This window comes from Colias eurytheme, chromosome 11, assembly GCF_061535395.1.
Source record: "Colias eurytheme isolate Ceu_HAF_F1 chromosome 11, ilColEury1 Martin Lab GWU primary, whole genome shotgun sequence".
Classification (NCBI taxonomy): domain Eukaryota; kingdom Metazoa; phylum Arthropoda; class Insecta; order Lepidoptera; family Pieridae; genus Colias; species Colias eurytheme.
This window is the reverse complement of record NC_142990.1, coordinates 6,875,604-6,900,078: the sequence shown is the minus strand read 5'-3', so window position 1 is coordinate 6,900,078 and position 24,475 is coordinate 6,875,604. Positions and strand designations below refer to the sequence as shown.

The following is a 24,475-nucleotide window of genomic DNA, read 5'->3' as shown; positions in this document are numbered from 1 at the left end:
GGCTACAGCAACATCCATTTTCGAAAGATAAATGTATATTCAAGATCATAATATAAAAATGCATCAGCTACCACAAAAATAAATAAGGTGTATTTTAAATTAATATCACCATAATTATCACCATATTGTATATGGACTGTGCTGTGACCAAGAAGCTTATATCTAAGGGCGTATTCAGAAAGAAAGCTTGAAACTTAAAACTTAAAAGCGCTTATCGGCGCTTGTTAGCGCTGGTAACCCGCGCAGGAATATATTATATATTATGAACGGCGTCTATCTTTTTATATACGTCCATGCTTAGATTACAAAATAAAATACAGATGGAGCATGTCAATCATTCATCGCCCTTGTCAAAGAAAATACGAAATCAAAAACGAATACGTTCCTCCGCTAGTGCTATAGCGATTCTAGTGTCATGCAATACGTCAAAAGGGGTTTGATATTTTAGTAAAAAAATGCTGTCTTGTGATATTAAAACGCTGTAAAACTTGTTCCCGAAAACAAACAAAAAGATAAAACATCGTTTTACAGATTTTCTGTAGATTATTTGGCTTATTTAATTTTGTATACAAATAATAATTTTACAAATACGAAGGAATTCAAAACTTCAACGTATGCTGCCAGTATTTTGAAAATGAATTTGCCATTTTTAGAGGTAAAATGGTTAAAAGATATTCGGGGTAGTGCTGTTGGATTTTTCGATCGTGAATGTGATTATTTGTATAGTGCAATAAAAGTTCATGGTCATTATTAGATTATTTTAAAAAGCATTATACATTTTTTTGTTACTTCTATAAAAAGCGTCGTTTTCGCTTGCGCGTGCGATTTAATTCATGTGAACACAATATGATGGATATGATGAAAATAAAATGTCCCGCATTCTCGACTAAAAACTACCGCTATTCGCATTCATATGTTTTGAAAAATAAAAACTTTTTTTAATGTAATTTATTTAATAAATTTAATGTAATTTATTTAACAAAAATTGAATAAAATTATTTTGTCCATGTATAACTTTAGTAGATAGGTGATAAAATAATTTTTACAATATTATAAAATAATATCAAAAACCCGAATTTATATTAAAATAAAAATTAAAACATGACTGCTAATAATTTATGTAGCCTACGTCACTACCACCACAGCTACCTTCATAATTCAGATGATTGCAATGACACTTCATAAGTCACAACTCAAAATCGATCCAACAGTTTATACTGCAGGGCGTGTCAAAGAAATATTATAAATACATACCTACACTCGAAAAACATAACCCTCTTTCTTCCGTAGTCGGGGAAAATTTTGGGAAAATTTTCAATATCTGGTAACATAACACCCACACAGAAGCACCGTGTACGTACAGTGCAACGGCGAAATGACAGCACACATAGCTTTATGGAAATGACGATAAATTATTCGGTTTAGTTCGGCAACGCTCCATCTGTCTTTTATTTTGTAATCTAAGCGTCCATGTTTATAGGTATTTTGTAAAGGTTTTAGTGATAAAATCATATATGTAATATAATAACATGTTTACATGTAATATTGATACGTAGGCATAATATAAGTATAAACTCAGTTTTCTGTCCGTGTCATTTTATAACACAAAATAATAAAAAACAATAATAATATAGGTCTACCAGAATCTGATGGCATATTTATATTTAAGAAATAAAAGATTTTTATGTGGCAACTTATTTGACAACTATCAAATTGGATGTCAAATTATTTGTCTTTTTTGCAGTTGATGAATAATTTTTAAGATTTTGTCTAAAAAATCTTCGAAAATGTCGAAAAAGCCGCTGCGATCACTAGCAAGAGGTGTTGTTTATAATGCGTATAGAAAAACATTCGATGAAGAAGGGTCAAACACATCACAATTTTCAATTTTGAAGATTTTATTGGTAAATTGGACTTACCCGTTTTGATACTATATATTAAAAAATATTATATATGTAGGTAACTATAATATTGTTTGTTGATTAGAATATAATTTTATGAAAACTTATTACAGGAGTTTCCAATACGGCTATTCGTCAAGTCCAAGCTGTCCAAGTCAATTTTATAATGTGTGTCTGTTAATACTTACGAAAATAAACATAATTTTATTTTATTTTTATTTTATTTTATAAAAAATTATAAGCAGTTTTGATCTACATTATCATTATATCGATATTTTCACATGGCATACCTACTGGTAATGAATATACAAAATAATATAGGTATGTGTAAATAATAATATATTGTATTACCCGTATAAAAGTAATTTGTATAATTGTATATTATACATGTAAGTATGTACCTACGTAATATTAAGTGGATATCTCATTATTAAGTACAGTATTGTCCACTTATGTAATGTGAGTAATGATATTGAGGACAAAATAAAAAATAAGCAGTATCAAGATCGTTCAGTCCATTTTCCCTAGGGTTGCACACTTAAAATTTTGATTTCCCTAATTGCCATCAGATTCTGGTTTACCTATAATAAACCCACAAAATAATAAATAGAAACTAACGTGATCTTAGTAAGACCTTTTCTATTAATTGCTTCTGGTTAAATTTATTTTATATAGTTTTTTAACCATAAATTAGTACGTCATTCGATAGATAATAATCATTTACATATTGTCATGTGAATGTAAAGAAGGGAATAAAATATTTTTGTTGGAATTAATTATTCATACACTAACAAGTTACTCATATCTAGTTTGGTTGCAGTTATTGTTACAGTGTTCGTAGTGAAATGAATACCAAATACCAATGAAGAGTTCAACTTACGAAACCAACTGCAATATTATATACCTACATCGATTCAAGCCACCTACGAATGTGATACAAAATGAGTAGGTACCACTTATTTTGTAAAATGTAAAGTAGGTAGGTATTGTGTATCTACTTAAAAGTAATTCGAGCTAAACCATATTAAATTTTGATGTTTGAGATTTTCAAGTACTTAGCTGAATGTATAAAAAAAGGTATAAAATGAAATGTTTTAGGAAAACTAACTCAAAGAGTTGACCAAACAAAGTTATTTTCATTAACAAGCAACTTATTATAGAAACAATGTTTATTGAAAATCAAGAACCTGGTAGCCCCATGACGTGTACTGTCATGAGTCATCTGTCACTTGACAATTGACATCCTTGCTTGACATTTTCTGACTTCTGCTGAGGTTAAATGTTTATTCCTACCAATTTGTCAAAAACCCCTTATTATTTGGCTTTTTCGTAAATACTGTGATTATTCTAAATAATCACAGTAAAATTTATATTACCACCTTAGACTCAAAATTTAAGTATTTATATCAGAAAATAAACTTTTCAACATCATGGGGCAAATTATGGGAACTTTTAATACCCGACATCTAGACTTACATATGGATGATAAACCGACTTTTAACTCTCAGGATGGATTTTCATACGAAAGAAAACAGCGAGGTAGTTATTCCATTAATTATTGAGAGTTTTTAGATCTTTATATAATTTTAGAACTATTATTTTATTGGAACTTTGGTTATGTAATCTCCCATGTACCTATTAAAAGGTTCATTTTTTCACAGAGATGGTAGCCAAAGAAGAAGATTTAATTTCTGCGAAAATTCCTCCAAAGTATCGTGACTATTGCTCCCATTACTTGCTGGAATATCAAGTATGCCGATATAAAAATATGCCACTTGTTTACAAATGTGCTCATGAGAAACACGATTATTTAAATTGTGAACACCAAGAGTAAGTATTATATACCTATTCCATAAAATAATAAATATGTTAAAAAAGCTTATAGCAAGGGTTATTTTTAATGAAATTTGACATGAAATGAGATCATTAAAAATTTTACCTACCTAGTACCTGATGATGGGCTTGATCACCTATCAAATCTTAGCTTATTATGAGTTAAACCAGTGCATTAAATTTAAAATTATATAAAAGTTAGGCCGGAGATACTGACACAAAATTTCGGGTTATTTGTAACAGGATGGCGGTTCTACAGGGGTCTTAGTACCACCCTATTTTTTTTTTAAGTCACACCGGAAAAGTATGGCATTACACTACCGCCTACATCTTTTTTATGGGCTATCGGTAAATTCTAAAATTTTTGTGTTACAAATCGTTTGACTTTCGCTATTTATCCAACGAGTTCGACTAACGCCCACGCGACTAAGCCGCCGGTACTAGCGTTCTGACCATCATTTTTCTTTTTGTCATTGCGTACTAAGACCCCTGTAGAACCGCCATCCTGTAACAAATGACCCGAAATTTTGTGTCAGTATCTTCCGGCCTAAGTTACAATAACTAGCTTCATTGCTTGATGGGCTTCATGGATCTTACATATTATGTTGATCTTGGTCCATAGTTGTCACATGCCGGCTACCTCCACTATAAAAATATAAACTACCAAAATACTGAATAGATCTTCATTGAGAATACTTAAATGTAATTATTTGTGGTCAATAAATTGTCATGAAACAATTAAGGGCCGATTTTTCAATGCTTGGATAAAACTTAATTGTCGAATAATTTATAAAACTACCATTTTGAAAACATATTCTTATTGCCCATATTTGACAGTTTACGTGACATTTTAATACTATCGTGTAATACTTTATTGGACGGATAAGTTTTATCCAAGCATTGAAAAATCGGCCCTAAAACTAATAACTTTCATTAAAAAAAATATGGTCTATAATATTTATATTATTTTTTAGAATACTTTAAATTTGAATTTTTTTTTTTTTAGTTATATTCTGCGGATGAAGGAATTTGAGCGGGAACGCCGTCTACGTATTCGTGAAAATCGCCTTGTAGGAGTTGCTTAATTTATGAAAACCAAATGTTAATAAAGAAATAGATTGATTCAGTAATGAATATTATTCTTTCAATAAGCAAATGGACTAAGAATGGAAGGACTTTCACCAACATCTCTGATAATTTTGCTTTATGCTGATTTACATCATTATTATAGATTTATTCCAGTTCTAGTTTTATTTCAGTTACCCATGGAGAGTCCAGTCCAGCATTGGATATGTACCCAGTACATTATTCCAATTACTCACAAAGTTGCACTGGATATAAAATTTGACAACCAAACCATATACAAGACTGCATACTTTTTTAGATGGATCTATCACTGGACTGGACTAATGTAAACCAGGCATAATAATCCAGTCTGTAGGTATTTATGCTTTACAAAAGGTGGCGTAGAAAATGTTTTGAAACGATATTGTTTAGGTATGAAAGGTTAATCAAAATCCAAGTTTTCGACCTTGACGGACCCAGGCGCTAGTCGCCATCTTGAATTAAAGGTGCTAAAATTAGGTATATTTTAAATAACTTCTCAATTGTTTACTAAATCACAAAAGTGTCTATGAGGGGTTCAAAGAAGACAAAATTACCTACATTTTTTTCATACATGATTATTCTGTAAGTCTGAAAGGTAAAAAGTTACAAGCGACGGAAATAATAATATTTACAGAAATCATATAATTTTAATTTTGTTTAAAAATTGTACAGCTATCATTTTTTAATTCTCTTTGATGGCCCGGGCTGGTTAATGGTGGCTTCTTCATTATCGTCGCTGAAATTTTCTGTTTCATTGTCTGTATTTTTAGTTTCCAACCATGAAATTTCGTCATCATGACCAGAAGAAATCGAAGACGCTGGAGCAAGCTTTCTAGTAAATTTTTACGGAGGGGACATGGATAAGGAATCCTTAGAAGATATCCGATATGAACGATTCGTAAAGTTATCAATAAAAAGTAAATTTAATCGACGAAATTTCATGGTTGGAAACTAAAAATACAGACAATAAAACAGAAAATTTCAGCGACGATAATGAAGAAGCCACCATTAACCAGCCCGGGCCATCAAAAAGAATAAAAAAAGATTTCTGCACAATTTTTAAACAAAATTAAAATTATATGATTTCTGTAAATATTATTATTTCCGTCGCTTGTAACTTTTTACCTTTAAGACTTACAGAATAATCATGTATCAAAAAAATGTAGGTACTTTTGTCTTCTTTGAACCCCTCATAGAAACTTTTGTGATTTAGTAAACAATGGAGAAGTTATTTAAAATATACCTAATTTTAGCACCTTTAATTCAAGATGGAGGCTAGCGCCTGGGTCCGTCAAGGTCGAAAACTTGGATTTTTATTAACCTTTCATACCTAAACAATATTGTTTCAAAACATTTTCTACGCCACCTTTTGTAGAGCAGAGGCTTTTACATTTCCCCACAGACTGGACTATAAAACAAATAATAAAATACCATTTGGAATTACATTTATCAATTTCATTGTTTCTTATAATTTTAATAGAGGTTGTGTGGCACTAAATACTACATAACATTACTTATAATTTATTTTTCATCTGTTACACCGAACTGTTAAACCAATGTTGATAGACCTATTTATATAGACACAAAAATATTGGTTGTTACACATATTATATCGGCAACAAAAATACAATTCTCTGAATTTGTCAAATTTCTCAATATCATGGTTCATGAGATAGAAATAGACGGACAAACAGCAAAGTCTCGGTAATAGGGTAGGGTAGGGTTAGGGTACATTTATAATCTATTCTATTGAACTTTACGCTAATAGAAAGCCACTTGTCTAGGGGGGCTGGACATTTTTCACACGTGGCATGATCTGATCCCATACTAAGCTTTTGCTTTTGTTATGGAAACCAAATGGCTGAACATTAATTCTTATATATAAAATTCTCGTGTCACAATGTTAGTCTGCATACTCCTCCGAAACGGGTGGACCGATTCTCATGAAATTTTCTGTGCATATCGGGTAAGTCTGAGAATCGGCCAACATCTATTTTTCATATGTACCACGGGCGAAGCCGGGGCGGACCGCTAGTTATTTATATAATTTTAAATAAATACTTATACCTATCTATAATTATCACCCAAACCCAGAGCAAACATCCATGTTCATCAGTGATGCATCATCACACAACTATTTGCCCTGAGTTGATTGCCCTGAGCCCTGAGTTGGAATCAACCTCTGGCTTGGAAGGCAGGGTAACTACCAACCAAAGTCTACTAACTATTATAGACCGTGCACCATGGCATAAACACCGATCCGAGTGAGTGTTTTTCGTCCCAGCTTGTCTCTTTCTAACTAGGTGACCACGGCTAAAAAAATAAGGGACACATTTCTTAGATAGCAAGCGGGTAAATGTACAGTATACAGTACTTAGATTACATAATGTATGAAAAAATAAACTAAAACACGTATAGGTGTGTGTGTGAGATGGTGCAAAGTCAAACAAAAATCATGGTCACCCTAACTACCATTTTCTACATAAGCGTCAATGATTGGTTAAGTAATAAGTTGTCAAAACGTTAGAAAAGGGCTATTTCCTTTTGGGAGAACTCTCGCTTAGACCGTTTTTGGTAAGCTTCTGCATATAAGGAAAAAGTTACTTAAGTATATAGCATTAAAGATCATATTATAATATTTTTATCAAAACAAATATTTTTAGTGAACTGCAGTGTGCCGTTAGTAGTAGTCTTTGCTACCACAGTTTGCTATGGTTTGCTACCAACCAAGCCAACCGGTCAGTCAAATAAAGCATAGATAGTAAAAGGTAAACTTGAAATTCCAAAAGACCATCTCTTTGATAAGTGTATATAAAGTGTATATTATACATAATATATTCACCATTTTGAAAAATTTCCAAGAAAACTCTTTTTTATCCAAAGTTCGGCTAAAAACTTGCTAAAATTACAGATTTTTATTGCCTAAGGCATTAATTAAAAATTGTACCTATTTTAATGTTCTAAATGAGATACGATATCGAATGAAACTGAATACGTACTGAACGATAAATTATCTTAGCAAACCTACGAAGCTCTGTGCTAATCTATTATACTGAACGCATTTTTGGCATAGACTACAGTTACAAGAATGACAAGTCGAGTAAGCCTTGTTGCCACTATCAAAAAGACATTTCAAAGAAACATTTACTTAATTTTGACACATCCATAAGGTTCGATTTCGTTTGCTGTTTTAAATGTACCGCGTTACTTATTAGTAAGGATTTTCCAAAACTAATTTTTAAATTTAAACCTTAATGTCATTAACAGATAAAGTTACAATACGTTTATCAAACTTTAACAATTTTTGTAAACACGCTTGTCGAATACACAAATTATTATATGTGTACTAGAGCAAATGCTATTTATTGCGGAAGTAATGGCTTCCGAAAATTTAATTGCAATAACATAATAAGTAAATCGTTAATCAAAATAGTTGAGTGTGAACATTATATGGTACCGCTTTGATATATTTTTGGCACTAAGATTGATGAATACATTAATTTTCTTTTAAACATTTTACACCGCGTCTTGATCAAGATGTACAAAGAATTGTCATGAATTTTATGTTTATAAAAATGGACTAAATTGTAATCAAGCAATTTATAAATAAACTGGCGGTTTTCAAATTTAACTAAGAACTTCTTCAAAGCAACAAATATGAAATTAAGCTAAAATTCGAGTTTTCGATTTATTTGTTTACCATGAACTACACTGGTGGGACTATGTCTATAAGAAGTAAAACGAAGAATAGTGATGAGGAGGAAGAATTATCCGAGGAGGATATAATGGACAGCGAGGACGAAGAAGAAAGAATTGCTAGAATTCAGCGTGCACACTTTGCGCAAACTGCTGCTATGAACTCTCGTCGGCGACCGGTGGCACGTCCCCGACGTATGAGCCAGAAGCGAAAAATGGAAGCAGTGCGGAATTTTCACGATTTCACAAAAAAATTGAAAAAAGACACAGGTATTAAAATTCGAAGTTTAACTGGTAATAATTTATTAGATTTTAGTGACTTTTCAAGTGAGGATAATAATACAGATAGTGATGGTTTATCAGAGGAAGAGTTTACTGTAGATCCTGATGCTGTGCAAGAGTTGAACGAAGAAAACGAGAGTTATATAGACCCAGAGACGGGTGATATTGTTGAAGCAAAGCAAAAAGTTGTAGACATAATAAAAACTGAACCTTCAGAATCTACTTCAGATTCAGAAAAACCTAAAACTCTTTCTATTAGTGATATTATAGATGAAAGTGGTTTAGATTTATCAAAAAATGTTGAAATAACTGAGGTGGAAGAGAGTGAATTATGTGCAGAAAAAACGCCTGAGGATTTGTTAGATATAAAAGAGGATAGTAGTCAGAGCTTTGACATTACTGAAAAGTTAAAAGACATGGGTGAAATCAGTGTTAAGCCAGTGAATAAATCTGAGAGTGAAGACAATGAACAGAGTGATGACAAAAAAACCGAAATGGATGATGAGGTATTTTATATTTGTTTCTGTAACAATAATTTTGCTGTCGACCTTTATATTTTTTTAAATCTATAAGTACTAATAATATAAAGCTGAAAAGTTTGTTTGTTTAAACGCACTAATCTCGAGAACTACTGGTCCAATTTGAAAAATTCTTTTGGTGTTAGATAGACCATTTATCGAGGAAGGTTATATATCATCACGCTACGGGCAACAAGAGTGTAGCCACGGGGGTGAAACCGCACGGAGCAGCTAGTATTAAATAAGACAGGAGTAGCAGTAATTATTTGTCCATCTGTTATGCAAAACCATATTTAAATATTATAATCTATAATATAAAAATGAATCGCAAAATGTGTTGGTAAGCGCATAACTCGAGAACGGGTGGACCGATTTCGATAATTCTTTTTTTATTATATTCCTTGAAGTACCAGGATGGTTCTTATGTAGAGAAAACATAAATATGTACCACGAGCGAAGCCGGGGCAGACCGCTAGTAATTAATAATCATGATCACATTATGAGGGAGAAGTTAATCATTTTTAATTAATTGTTAATATTATGTCAGTTAAAAAAATAACACTAATTTTATTGGCTATACTTTATTTATTTTACAGAAAAAATTATTGAATTCAAATGCTTTAAATGTAAGGCGCAATATAAGAGAAGTTATGGACGAAAAAAACCTAGATGCTTCTACGTTGACAGCACAGAGACAAGAATCAGAACGTTTAGCAAGAGTACAAGAGCAGCAAAGGATAATAAGAGAGGTAATTATAAATATACAGTACACCTCATTTTTTTTTACAAAAAAATGTCTGACTGTTATTTTATAACACTGGAAAAATAGAAAATATATTATGGTGAATATATTTCCAGACACTATCACATTAATTATTAATATTTTGTACTATTGATGTTAGGAGGAATGATCTAATAATGTTACTTATTAGTGAATTTGTTTATATAAGTGTATCTAGTTCTTATAAAATTTAAAATCCTGTTTTACAATATAATAAAAGTCAATGTGTCACAAAATAATTATTTCAGGTACAAAGGCAAATAGCAATAAATAGACAAAATAAAATTCACCAAAAAACATTATCACTTTTGCAAGGCGGTTCGTCATTATTAAAGAAATCTGGAACCATGCAACAGAAGCTTAAGTAAGTTTTCATGAAATAAAATGCTTTTTAATTTTCTATTGAAGTTTTTGAATTGTGAAAATATTTTTGTGTATATAAATTTATGGCAAAAATGATTGCAGTTTACCAAACACAGTGTTAGTTAAATTACCATCAGGAGAAATGAAGAAAACTACAGTGAAACAGGGCCAATTGGAAGTGACAAAGGTGCCCAAACCCACAACATCAGTTACTACCTTAGCTCAAAAACTGAGTAAACCTGAGCAAAAGGGTGATAAAAAAGAGGTAAATTAAATATGTAGTTTGTTTGATAATTAATGATATTGCTTTCATTAAATCAACCAAGTCTATTTATCGAGAGAAACTTAACAATACAATTTGCTTGACTTAAACAATACAATTTTTCTCACATAGTATATCATTACTAGGATTCTCATTTCTTACTAAGTTTGTGCTCAAATTTTTTCAGGTAGTAGAAATTGTAGATAGCAGCAGTGGTGAGGTATCATCATCATCATCTTCTGATTCAGATGATTGTATAATGCTATCGGATTCGGAAGTTCCACCTAGCCCTGAAGCTGAAGATGACCCTAGTAATTCTGGTAAAATCTTAAAACAAACAGTTATTAGTATTTATGTATTGGTTATTCTTCTAAGGGCCGATTTTTCAATGCTTGGATAAAACTTATCTGTCTAATAAAGTATTACACAATAATATTAAAATGTCACGTAAACTGTCAAATACGAGCAATTAGAATACGTTTTTAAAATGGTAGTTTTATACATTATTTGACGAATAAGTTTTATCAAAGGATTGAAAAATCAGCCCTAAAAATAATGAGAGAATAGTATTAGTAGAAATTGACAAATCATTTACTTACACTAGAATTAATAAATTAACTGCATTTATGCTATAAACATTGACTTCTGACTTATAGTATATGTCCATTATTTCACAGGCCTCCATGTAAATGATGCATACAATACACCTGATGAGCAAGGAAGGGTTCAAATTAATATAGGTCATCCTGAAAATGAAGAAGATATATTTTTAGCCCCACAAATTGCCAGGGTTATTAAACCACATCAGGTATTTACAAAGTTACCTTGCTTTGAAACAGATTTTGTTTTTCTGATTTAATAAAAAGGCCTGATATGGAATAACAGTCTTTTTGTAGTTTTTCCTAAAAAATTTGAATTTTCATCACAATATTAAGTTTTCACATGAATAATGCTACTTTTTTTGCATCCCTTATATTATGTTTTATATGTATTTCATAAACTATTTTATCTTTTAGATTGGTGGTGTGAGATTTTTGTTTGACAATATAATAGAATCAGTGGAACGGTTTTCAACATCAACAGGATTTGGTTGTATATTGGCCCATTCTATGGGTCTCGGGAAAACCTTACAAATAGTATGCTTCTGTGATATATTTCTACGTCATACAACATCAAAAACAGTTTTATGTATCATGCCCATTAATACACTGCAAAATTGGGTAAGTAATATGTTCTTATTTAATTTGTTTTTCTATTTAAATGCTTATCGCATTTAGGTGAATATGGATCATTTTTAATGTGGATTGATTATTACATTTATTCTGATCTTGACAAAATAATTTATTTAGTATTTTTGAAATTATAAATGAACATAACATTTATATTTTTAGGTAGCAGAGTTTAACATGTGGCTTCCGGTAGATGCCGCAAATAGCCCCCTAGCGGCGCATGGTGAAGTACGACCTAGGAATTTCCCCATATATGTATTAAATGATAGTCACAAAACATTACAAATGCGTGCCAAAGTAGTAAAGGTAATAAGCACAATATTAATTATATTCTTGATATATTTTTTGCAGTATGTACTTAATTCTTACAGTACCATTTTTTAGGATTGGACAACAAAAGGTGGTGTCCTCATGATAGGTTACGAATTATACAGATTATTAAGTATGAAAAAAGACAAAAAACCTCGTAAGAAAAAGAAAGCGGAACTAAAACTTGAAGCAGAGAAAGAGAAGGAAGATAAGAAACATGACAAGTCTGATGTAGGAAATGATGATACACAGGTTTGTACCTTAAGTAATAATGATATAAAGACTGCACTGAATGAACTTTTCAACATATATAATTATATAATTAAAGTTAATAGGAAAGGAAACTTTATAGCATGTATTTACACATAAAAATTTTAGTTAATAATGAAAAATTTTCAGGGTTCTGATGTCACAAAAGCTTCTGACGATCCAAAGCTTGACAAAGAAGAAATAGATCTTCTCAAAGCTGATATAGATCTAAAAGATGATAAAAAATATGACACATCAAATGATGAGGACAAAAAGCTTCTAGATGGTATGTAAATGTAACAACTAAATGTCCAGTTAAAAACTCCAAAGAGTTCCTTTAATATAAAAAATAGTGTTTTAACATTGCATTTATAATAATTCTAAGAAAGCTTTTTAGTTTTTATTAATGTTTTCAATAATTATTTCAGAGATGTATGAAGCATTGGTTAAACCAGGGCCGGATTTGGTCATTTGTGACGAAGGACACAGAATTAAAAACTCGCACTCTAATATTTCGTATGCGCTCAAGCAAATGAGAACGAAACGTCGCATTGTACTTACAGGTAATTTAATTTTGATATAAAATACTATATCCGAATTGTACTTTGGGATCCGTGTTATATCATCCGTGATATATTATGTAATTGAGTATGAAAAAAACCATATCTATTCGAAAAAAATAATAAGGTGTTTTTTCTGGTATAGCTCTCATTTCTTAATTTCTTATCATTTCAATATAAGGAAATTGTAAGTAAATATGTACATTCACAATTCAAAATATTTTTACACTTTCCCTCTGAGTTAACAACAATTTCATGTGAAAGCAAACTGATTAGAAGTGTTGGACAGTAACTGATAAAAATTAATCCTTTTTTTCTTTTACAGGATATCCTTTACAAAACAATTTGCTAGAATATTGGTGTATGGTGGACTTTGTACGTCCTAACTACTTGGGTAGTAAAACTGAATTCTGCAACATGTTTGAGAGACCTATCCAGAATGGTCAATGTATTGACTCCACACCTCAAGATATTAGACTAATGAGATATAGAGCTCATGTTCTGCATTCCCTACTTGTTGGTTTTGTACAGAGGTAATTATTGTAATAAATAAATTATTAAAATGCTAGATTTCCGCCCGCGGCTTCGCCCGCATTTGCAAAGGAAAACCCGCATAGTTCCCGTTCCCGTGGGATTTCCGGGATAAAAACTATCCTTTGTGTTAATCCAAGTTACCCTCTACATGTGTGCTAAATTTCATTGTAATCGGTTCAGTAGTTTTTACGTGCAAGAGTAACAATACTCAACAGTCATCCATACATCCATACATCCTTACAAACTTCCGCCTTTATAATATATATTAGATTAAATGTCATATTTGCTGTTTTAAATGAATGTATAATGACCATATTGTATATTTATGAAAGTAAATGACATTTTCTTCTTCTAATAAGTCAAATGATGTACATATTGTACAACTTATCTTTTGTGTTTTTACTTAACGTTTAATTTACCGTTTGTATTTTATTGTTATCTAAGATAGTAATTACATAACATATTCACAGGCGATCACATGCAGTTTTACAATCGACTTTACCACAAAAAGAAGAATATGTCCTTTTGGTGCGCATGACACCGTTACAACGAAAATTGTACGATAGGTTTATGAATGAAGTTGTTAGATCTGCTTCAGTACCTAATCCACTCAAAGCGTTCGCGATTTGTTGTAAGGTATGTTTGATTCATTAATGATTATTAATGGCATTATATGTGCAGTTCTATGCAAATAAATAAACACTACAACCTAAAAATTAACATTTTTTTATTGTAGATATGGAACCATCCAGATGTTCTGTATAATTTTTTGAGAAAGCGAAGTGAGGTAAATGCCGCCATTGAAGAAGATTTAGATTTGGAAGAAATAGGTGGAGTGACTAAAGCTGGGCGAGCGAAAAATGGAAAAGGTCCAGGAAGACGTCCAGGAAAGGCTCGCGTGAGTATATAGCAATATTCAATACTAAGTGTTGTTACTACTTGACTAGCTTTACTAAACTTAATTATTTTTCAGGGTGCATTGAAAAAACCAGCAGCTACAATACCTCCTAATACCACAGCGCCTGTACAACCTCGTCAAGAACCTAATGCTTTTAATAGTGCACAATATCCTCCCAACGGGCCTTATGGTCCGAGTAACTATAGATCTGATAGACCGGTGGGAAATTATCCTCCACCCAACTACCCACAGTTTCCAAATTCCGGACCAGGCTATTATCCATCTGACCAAGGGTACAATCAGGGGTATAGTAACAATTATTATCCTCAGCAACAACCCTATGACAGCAATTATCCTAATCAGTACCCACAAAATAACCAAGAACAGGGCTACAATCAAAATTATTGGGGAAATAATAGCTACTATGGAAACTCTGGCTACTACAACAATCCACAATATCCAAATAGTCAACCACCACCAAATTTTAATGCCAATCAACAACCTGGGTTTGAAAATACTCAGCAATATCCTCCAAATTACAGTGGTCCTTCAAATGGTCCGATTTATCCAAACAATGTACCAACAAACAATCCAACGTACCCCGGAAATAATGTTCCGCCAAATAATGCATCATATACAGGAAATAATGCTACGACGAGCAATGCTGCATATCGCAGTAACAGTATACCACACAGTAACACACCGTATACTACTGGTGATGTGCCTGCATCAAACCCAGAAAACAGTACATCTTCAAGTAACGCTCCATATCCAGGCAACAATTCCCAATCAAACAATCCCGCCTACCCAAATAATAATACACCTTCTTTTGTTCCCAATCAATCAGATTATGATAATCAAAGACGACCACAGTCCTACCAAGGTTCATATGCAAATCCCCCTCCTTATGGACAATACAATACCACTGCTGGAACACCACAATCATATCCGAACAATAATCAAACTCCCCAAAATTATGCTAGTAATTACCCACCTCAACAATATCAGGAAAATAATGCATATGCTACAAGTTCCTCAACGTATAATCAATATGGAAATCCGCCTACAAATTATCCTAATTATCCAAGAAATGCCCCACCTCACGACAATCTGCCAAATCCAGCTCCTATTAAAACTGAAAATAACTTGGATCAAAATTATTGTCAAAGGGAAATTAAACATGAGCCAAATGTTTCTCAAAATATCCCTCCACTTTACGGCAATCCTTACAATTATACTCAACCTAACACTTCATATCCAGAGTCACAGGTGAACAACGATTATAATCAATTTTCCAACTTTACTCAATCGATGGAAACTAAACCTCCATTATGCAGCGCTAGTTCTGGAAGTCCAGTCACATCGTGGCCGATAACAGAAACGTTAAAGACTGAACTCGACAGAATAAAATCTGAAGATAAAATGGAAATTAAATCTGAATCTGATGGAGAAGTGAAAATAGAGGATTTGGATACGAAAAAGATTGTAAAAGATGAAATTCGAAAAGACATTAATGTTATGCCTATACCGCCTATAAGTAATGATGGTGTGAAAACTGATAATATAACAAAAACTGATAAAGTAAAGAGTGGCTCTGATTCGGAACCTGAAACACCAAAAAAAGGAAGAGGGAAAGGTAAAGGTAAGGAAAAATTAAAAATGGATAAACCTAAGCCTAAGGGCAAAGCAAAACCGAAAGGTAGAAAAGATAGAAAAAGTTCCAAAGAAAAAACAAACGACGATTCTGAATCAGAACAAAGTGAGAAGGAAGAGAAGTTGAATAGAGAGGAAGAATTGGCTCTTGCTAAGAAGGCAGAAGAAGTGACATACGACTGGGCTACGGATTTGTTGAAGGATTACATACCTGGCTTGATTGAAAACTCTGCTAAAATGGAATTATTCTTTTACATTTTGAATGAGAGCATAAAACTAGGCGATAGATTATTATTATTCAGTCAGAGTTTATTCACTTTAAATTTGATTGAAGACTACTTGGAGCGGAACTACATTCCAGGCAGTAATCGAGTTTGGGAAAGAAATGTTTCGTATTTCCGTAAGTATAATTTTATTTCAATTTATTTTAGGATTTCAAAATTATAAACAACGTAGGTTATGAATGATTTTTTGAAATATAAAAGCAAAAATATATGATCTTTTAAATTACTCGAGGTATTTGGCATATTTATATGAGGTATATTATATTTTTCTTGGTCATTAATACAATGTTTTCATTCTTCAAGGTTTGGACGGTTCCACACACGCCCTCGAACGAGAAAAACTTATTAACGAGTTCAATGCAAACCCACATGTCTATTTGTTTCTCGTATCGACGCGAGCTGGATCGCTCGGTATCAACCTCGTTGGTGCGAACCGTGTCATTGTATTTGATGCCAGCTGGAACCCTTGCCATGATACTCAAGCTGTTTGTCGAGTTTATAGGTTTGTAATTAATAATTATATTAATTAGTTATATCTTATTTATAAGCCCTTCGCCCAAAGAATTAGGCGAAAAATAAGACAGCAATAGAAATGCAGAAAGATTACATAAAAAAATAGAATATGTACTTTAACTGTGTGTAAACTTTTAAGGTATGGCCAAAAGAAACCGTGCTTCGTATATCGTTTCGTAATGGATTGTTGTTTGGAGAAGAAAATCTATGATCGTCAAATCAATAAACAAGGTATGGCCGATCGAGTTGTTGACGAATGTAACCCAGATGCAGTATTATCTATGAAGGAAATCACAAATCTCTGCTTTGATAATGATGAAAAGGTAATTATTTCCGACTTTTATGTTTTAAATACTATTTTATTGAATGTTAATATTTATAAATTTTTCTATTCACCAGGAATCAGAACCGAAAGATCTTTTAGAACATAAAGACAAATACATCGATGTTTTGATGCAAGGCGTCATCACGTTACATAGTAAACTTTTGACAAAGGAACCTTTCCAACATGAATCCTTGTTAGTTGACAGAAAAGAGAAGAAATTGTCTAGTGCGGAGAAAAGATTGGCGCAAAGAGGGTAATTAAGTTTAATTTTATGGCTGCTCTCTAAACGTCGCGTCGTTACACTTATGTTTATGTATTTGAAATGTAAAGAAGAAACGGCTTAGATAAGTTTCATTAGCTATTATTTATGATAAATAATATGAAACAAGAATATTATTTTGTGTAATGCATTAACAACTAAGCATGATTTTTTGCAGCAAGATTTCAACAAGTTTTGTACATTTTCATATAATCCCCTATTATTATTTTTATACAACATTACATGTGTAAAAATAATAATTTGGTAGGTATTAAGAGGTTATTAGCTAGCCACATTTTATACTTACCAGATAGTTAAAAAATAGTTAACTTATTTACTATTCTTTTGTCGTTTTCAAACAAATCCAAAACACAATTTATTCAGATATGAAATACCAAGCTCATATCATGAATTTGTACAGATACGAACTAGAGAAGAAAGCGGCGTTAGCACCGAAACCAACGACAGCGTACCGCACAGTGCGCACGGCGGACGGCAGCCTCGTGCAGCGGCCGGTCGCGTCCGTGCGGCCCATGCAGCACGGCGCGCGGTGGATACCGGCCGACGTGTGGCGGCGGCAGGGCATGACCGCGCAGGAGATGACGCTGCCACTTGGTAACTATTGTACTTTATTATATTGTATAACTAGATTTCCGCCCGCGGCTTCGCCCGCGTTTTCAAAGGAAAACCAGCATAGTTCCCGTTCCCGTGGGATTTCCGGGATAAAACCTATCCTATGTGTTAATCCAAGTTACCCTCTATATGTGTGCTAAATTTCATTGTAATCGGTTCAGTAGTTTTTACGTGAAAGAGTAACAAACATCAAAAATTACATTTTTTCCGCTTACATTGCAAACGCAGGCTGAACCCTACGAGTTTTATCAAAATAATGTACTAAGTATTATACACATTGAAAAGGTCTACAGAAAAGATGGATGACCCACAATAACTTTATTTTGTCATTTACTTTTTACGACAAATAATGGCTAATTTTCGATGCGATTTTAACCAATACAGCATTAATCCTTAACCAATTAAATAGCTTGAATGCATTGTTCATTTAATATAGATCTATATGGCCCTTTACACCGTATGATTTAAGGGAATATTTTCGAAGATATTACAGATTTAAAAATTGCGGGACGTAGCGTTTGCGGCGGTACCGGCCGGCCGCCCGGCTATCTATTTTATTTTTTATTTATTTATTTATTTATAACATTTATTTCAGGTAACAGACAATAAATTGTACAGACCCATATAATAAATACCTTACAGACTAACATACATATAATAATTTAAAACTAAACTAAATTAATACACGCTATGTCTTCGGCGTGTGACGCGATTCCGGGGGGCCGGGTATCCGTCCGCGGAAGCGGCGAAACACAACTCCCTGCGGCCAAAACCCTTCGTCCATGTAGACGCTCAGCTTGGCGGTCGGTACTCTCACAACGAAGGACTTGAAGCTCACTTTATGGCGAGACTCCAGCCGTTCCACTCGCAGACTCAAACCTGTCTTCGCATGCAAGTACTCGACAACATCTTCAGTCTTGGTACAGTAGTGCACACGAGACACGTAGAGCGGCGTCGTCGGCACCTCTGCGCGCATCCGCAAGTTTGGATCCCTCGTTGCGGTGCCACACTTGTTCTGACGAGTCAGCTTCCTCTTCTTCTGGACTTTTGTGAAGCCATCCTCGTCGACGCCCTTCGTTTTTGAAGGTAAACTTTTCCGCACGGGTGCGTTTACTCCTTTTGTTGGTTTGGGGGTCGCAGTCATTTTTGCGGCTGCGGCGGCGTAGTCACGTTGAGGAGCAGCTGGCAACGTGACATGCGATGTCTTCTCCGGGGGAGAGGTAACGGGAGCGGGGCGCGAGGCATCACTCGGGTCATCGGCGGTCGGCGACACGTCAACATCAGCAGTTAAAATGCCGACGCATGCATTTTGCGCTCCGCGACGTGCATTCACATATGACGGCACGGGTGACCTACATATTGCATGCGCATCGCGATATGTCGCTAACTCGACTCGTAAATCGGAGATGGTCTTCTCTGAGGCCTCCAACTTGGTGTGTACCTCGGCCAGACTCGCCTTAAGGAATGTGATGTCCTTAAGGAGCCTCGTAACATCGACGTGGTCGAATCCCACCGGTGGAAGTTTATGCAACTCCTTTGCAACGAAATCGGGCACGTCATCGGGATCAGTCACCTTCAATAGGCTGATGATGTCCTGTATGCATTTTTCACCCCCGTTCCTGCGGCGGGACGGCATCGTGGCAATCTTGTCTAGCGTTTGGAAGAGTAGCACCTTGCCACTGCTGATTTCCTTCTCGTTAAAGTTAGTTAGTATCTATTTTATACCCGTGCGAAGCCGGAGCGGGCCGCTATGTTTTATATACAACGTTCACAATTTTTCTGTAGTGTATTTATTATCAGCATTGCACCCGTGCGAAGCCGGGGCGGGTCGCTAGTTCAGGATATATTTTAGTTTGGCAGTACCTGTGCTTCATACTAAAAGTCGATAAGCATGTTTTTTGTCTCTGATTGTGTGTCTACTTCTGTTTAATGACCGAATGCTTCGTACATAAATTAATTCACAATATTTGACATCTAAAAAAATGTATCTTCGATTGATATAAATTTATTTATAATACAGATAAATTATATCGTATCTACAGGGTGTAATCGTTAAGTGTGCACAGACGATTATTCCGTAACTATTACAGATATCAAAATTTTATTTTATTTTAAAAAATTTATTATGGCCATTTTACTCATTAGGTTAAGTACTTTCGATATGTTTAAAGATTTTTGATATCTGCAATAGTTACGGAATAATCGCTTGTGCACACTTAACGATTACACCCTGTATAGGTTGAATAGAACAGAAGAGTCGAAAGAAATATGGTCTATTTTAATTATGAGATCGATTTGTACAAAGAAAATATTTGTACTTACCTTCAATTAATGTTTTAATGAATGTATATATATTTTTCAATTAATAATTCATTATCTATAATATTGTGGAAAGTTATGTGTAATTATTTATTTTTTAACAGATGTGGTTATACCAACTAATTCATCTGAAAAAACAAATATTGTTCTGAAAGCTGGTCAGCGTGTAATGGTTTTGAAATCACCAAAAGGAATTTATATGCAACTCGAATCTGGGAAAATTATTGCAATAAAAACGGCATTGAAAGGCTTAGGGCAGAAACCTGGCGATGGTAAAGATAGTCCCCTTGGTAAGAAAGGTAATTACTTTTACTTCTTAACAATAGCCTATTTTTCATGTTGCTAAAAATATTTATTTTTGAGGTAAACTTTATACCTATGTATTTGTATTCTTCAGTTTTAGGTACTCGGCCATCTTCTGCCAATATACCAGGGTCCTTAAAGAATAATTCGGCCATTACAATAACCTCTAAAGGAGGCCCTCGGCTACAAAGAGTTCAAGCACGACCAACAATGATGGGACAGAAAATGGCGAGAGCTTTAATGCCTGGTCAAAAAATTGCAGAGATTCGAAATCGTTTAGGAGAAATGAGGTCTTATTCTGCGATGCGTCCGAAGCTACCAACACCACAAATGAGAATGCTAAGGCCAGGAATGTCAGGTTCGCTTAGTATAACTAAAGTTCCAAAAGATAAACCCATAAACAACGTTAATAAAAATCAGAACTTTGAGGAAGAGACACAAGTTTTGGATAGTGACGATGAAGAAGAAGTAAAGGAAAAAACAGATGTAAAGCCAACTTCTGATCAACAAAAAAAAGATAAGATAAAAGATAAGGCAGATAGTACTTTAAGTGATAAAACTGGACCAACAGATACCGAAACAATAAATAAAGAGACAACTGAAAACAAGGAAAGTGCACCAATAATACTAACAACTGATGAAAAGCTTCCCTCTGAAGAGGCTTTGGAAAGTAAATTGTCAGATAGAAATGAATCAGAAATCTCAGGACAAACTCAAAATAGGGTACAAGACGACGCTCCGATAAACCTTGTGGGACGTGGAGAAAGCAAAATTAACTTATTGAAAAATTATAGACATCATAGACCTATTAGTCGATCTGCAACAGAATCTAGTCTCAGTCAATTAGAAAGAACAGCAAGTGCCCTCAACAAAGAGGGTATACCAGATTTCCGGAAGAACTTGGATGATATCACGCAATCGTACTCTCCGACAGGGGAAGAAAAGACAAGCGGATCGCGGAAGAAGAAGTCGCCTCAGAAAGTAAATGTTGAATCTCAAGAAAGACCGAGTAACATGTCGCATAGCGTATCAAGTTTGCTCGGAGGTAATGTGCAGAGGCCACGTACGGAAAATCCAGTACCACTACCTAGTCACAACTCTAGGCCGCCGAGCCAAACGAATTTGACCGGAGGACTTCAGGATAGTCCGCATGGGTACAATTTGAGCAAATCACAGTCAATGCCTATAAACATGACGCATAGTGGTCTGCTAACTGGAGGAACGACAACCAGTAACGAGCCGCTAAATGATAACCATTTAAGAGGGCCTCCAGCATCTATGTCACCAACTCCGGTATACCCAAGTGGCAGCGCGCCACCTGACGGTTCGTTTGGACAATATCCAGGTAAACTATATAGATAAAATACGCCCAAATTTATTTAAAATATTGTTAAAACATAACTTTATTGCAATTACCAAAATATTTCGGTGATAATCAATATAACTACTAGAGTGCAAAGTTATTTCATCTCAATTTCATAACCATCCACTAAACAAATCCAAACACATCACTGAAAAGCTTATCATATCTTATATAACGATTGGATAGTTCTTAAACAACTTATATTTGAAGAGTACGTCGGATAACTGCTATAAAAAGTAATAAGTAATAGTACATAAATCACAGCTATTACGTTCTATTGTAACAATTTTCTTATGTAACTTTGCAGGCTACGGCATGGGTTATGGGGCATATCCCAATGCAGCGTATTACGGTGGCTACGGGGCTGGCTACTATCCCCCGTACGGGACGCCGCCGGCCCCGTTCGCCCCCCCACCGAACCCTTCCACCACCGACCCCTACTTACCACCCAACCCGCAATGGTAGTATTGATCACAATAAGATGCATTTAATAAATGCTGCACCGTTTATTAACGTACAGACTGAACTGGTGTAATTGTGTCGAGTGTTTGCAAAAATACGATGATATTCTTATAAGTGAACATTTTCGAGTACACGTTGTAGGAATGCGTTTTGCGAATCATCACAGATGGGCTCATTTCAGTGTGCGAGATGTATGTGAATTGTAAATTTTAAAACTATTTTGTATGTGTATTTATCGGTTTGTTGAAATGAATTTCATGAAAAATTTCGTATCCAGTTTTTGAATATTTTAATTTTATTGCGTTTTTGGATTATTTTTTTGAGATTACTCTTTTAAACGGTTGGTAGTGAAATTAAAAAAGTGACGTTTAATTTCAAGCCATATTAATTAGTATGTTTATAGGGCTGTAGTTAATTTTATATACTATATTATTATATAACCAATGGACCTGGCCGTCTTGTGATGATATATCTATTACTTACAAGTTAGATCTTCTTTTTAATAAGATTACTTCGTGTTTAAATAGAATGCGCTTAACATTTCGGAGTGAACGATTATTTTAGATCTCCTGTGTCGTTAGTACTTATTAGAGTATGAACAAATTTGATTTTAACTTGTGAATAAAACGATGTTATTAGAATAAATGATGCTGTAAGTTTTAAAATCTTAGTGTTTCAAGTGTATACTCGGATTATAAAAGAAAAGTATGTTGTGAACGCAGTATTTCTATTTCAACGGCTATGGATTGGTCGATGTATGTGATAAGTCGCTAAGTAGTGTTAAGTCGAACATAGGTAAGGAATATTTATCGTTGTAGTATCCGTAAATGCCCGCTAATTATTCTAGAAACTCATTTTTTATGTAATCACATCTGAGTATATCTCGGACATCATTTATTATTGTCATTTATGCATGTTATGATGCATAAATATATTTATATTTATCTTATAGATATTTATGTGTTTAAACACAAATAAATGTGATCGGTTTGCGATTAGATTTGCAATTGATGAAATTTAGTCTGTATTTGGTGTGTATGGCGATATTTTGTTAATAAACATAAAACGATAAAAACTTAGAGAACATTTACTTTTATACATATTATATCAACAGGATGACTTGTATGAAAAGTATTTAGATTAAATTATTTTTGGTTTTGCAAAAATACACACCAAACGAGATTAGAAATATTTCACATTATAATGTAAATTAAGATTAATCTAATAATAATTACTGTATGTATGTTGTCCTGTGTACAAATAGCGTTTGAAAGGTACAATACATAAACATTGCATTTTAATCAGTTACTGTACCGACGATATGTAATAAAAAAATTCAAAACAAATGAACTATGTTTTATTTCAATTTCATAAGTACTGTGTTTTGTTAACAGTCTAATAACTACTAATAAAAGAAAATGTTATAATAAAATAAAATACTAATGACAGTGTTATAAATGCGAAAGACATCTAATATGTAAACTACCTCAACAATCATCGATTTTCCGTAATTTCTCCACCTTCGTACAAAATTATACCCCAAGTGCGTTTTGAACAATACGGAAGTAGAAAAGAAAATTATGCGGGCAATGGCATAATATTGTTCCTTCCTCTCACACAACCCAGGATGTCAGAATATTGCTATCTACAGAAAGCGTAATCGATGATTGATGAATGTTGTTTTTAATAGCACCTACTTCTTGCAATTTAATTAAATAACATAATATCAATTCTTCCAATCAACAGCAAAGATTGCATGTGATACCTGTAGGTTCGAACAAATAAACAACCTAACTTTGCCTGTGACTGTTAATCAATTACTATTTTTATCTACCTATC

At 33.6% G+C, this 24,475-nt stretch overlaps 2 protein-coding genes and 1 long non-coding RNA gene across 3 annotated transcripts; all 3 read left to right on the top strand.

The window, feature by feature from the left end:
* Window positions 1-1,655: 1,655 nt before the first annotated feature.
* On the top strand, window positions 1,656-2,181 carry LOC149904685 (uncharacterized). The gene is made up of 2 exons (XR_016457253.1): window positions 1,656-1,904; window positions 2,015-2,181. It is a non-coding gene; the product is annotated as an uncharacterized LOC149904685 (long non-coding RNA).
* A 978-nt stretch (window positions 2,182-3,159) lies between these two features.
* LOC149904684 (NADH dehydrogenase [ubiquinone] 1 beta subcomplex subunit 7-like) lies at window positions 3,160-4,868 on the top strand. The gene is made up of 3 exons (XM_090107552.1): window positions 3,160-3,440; window positions 3,563-3,731; window positions 4,741-4,868. Exons 1-3 carry the CDS (start codon window positions 3,332-3,334, stop codon window positions 4,817-4,819), a joined length of 357 nt encoding a protein of 118 aa, XP_089963678.1. The 5' UTR covers window positions 3,160-3,331; the 3' UTR covers window positions 4,820-4,868.
* Window positions 4,869-8,195: 3,327 nt separating this feature from the next.
* Window positions 8,196-23,982, top strand: LOC149904683 (uncharacterized). The gene is made up of 22 exons (XM_090107551.1): window positions 8,196-9,325; window positions 9,934-10,086; window positions 10,367-10,482; window positions 10,584-10,746; window positions 10,931-11,063; window positions 11,421-11,551; window positions 11,760-11,963; window positions 12,135-12,278; window positions 12,357-12,533; window positions 12,681-12,816; window positions 12,959-13,093; window positions 13,416-13,623; window positions 14,095-14,260; window positions 14,361-14,522; window positions 14,598-16,575; window positions 16,763-16,961; window positions 17,112-17,295; window positions 17,372-17,550; window positions 17,978-18,171; window positions 20,613-20,807; window positions 20,906-22,156; window positions 22,482-23,982. The coding sequence occupies exons 1-22, from the start codon at window positions 8,543-8,545 to the stop codon at window positions 22,637-22,639; spliced, it is 7,149 nt and encodes a 2,382-aa protein (XP_089963677.1). The 5' UTR covers window positions 8,196-8,542; the 3' UTR covers window positions 22,640-23,982.
* The last annotated feature ends 493 nt before the right edge of the window (window positions 23,983-24,475 follow it).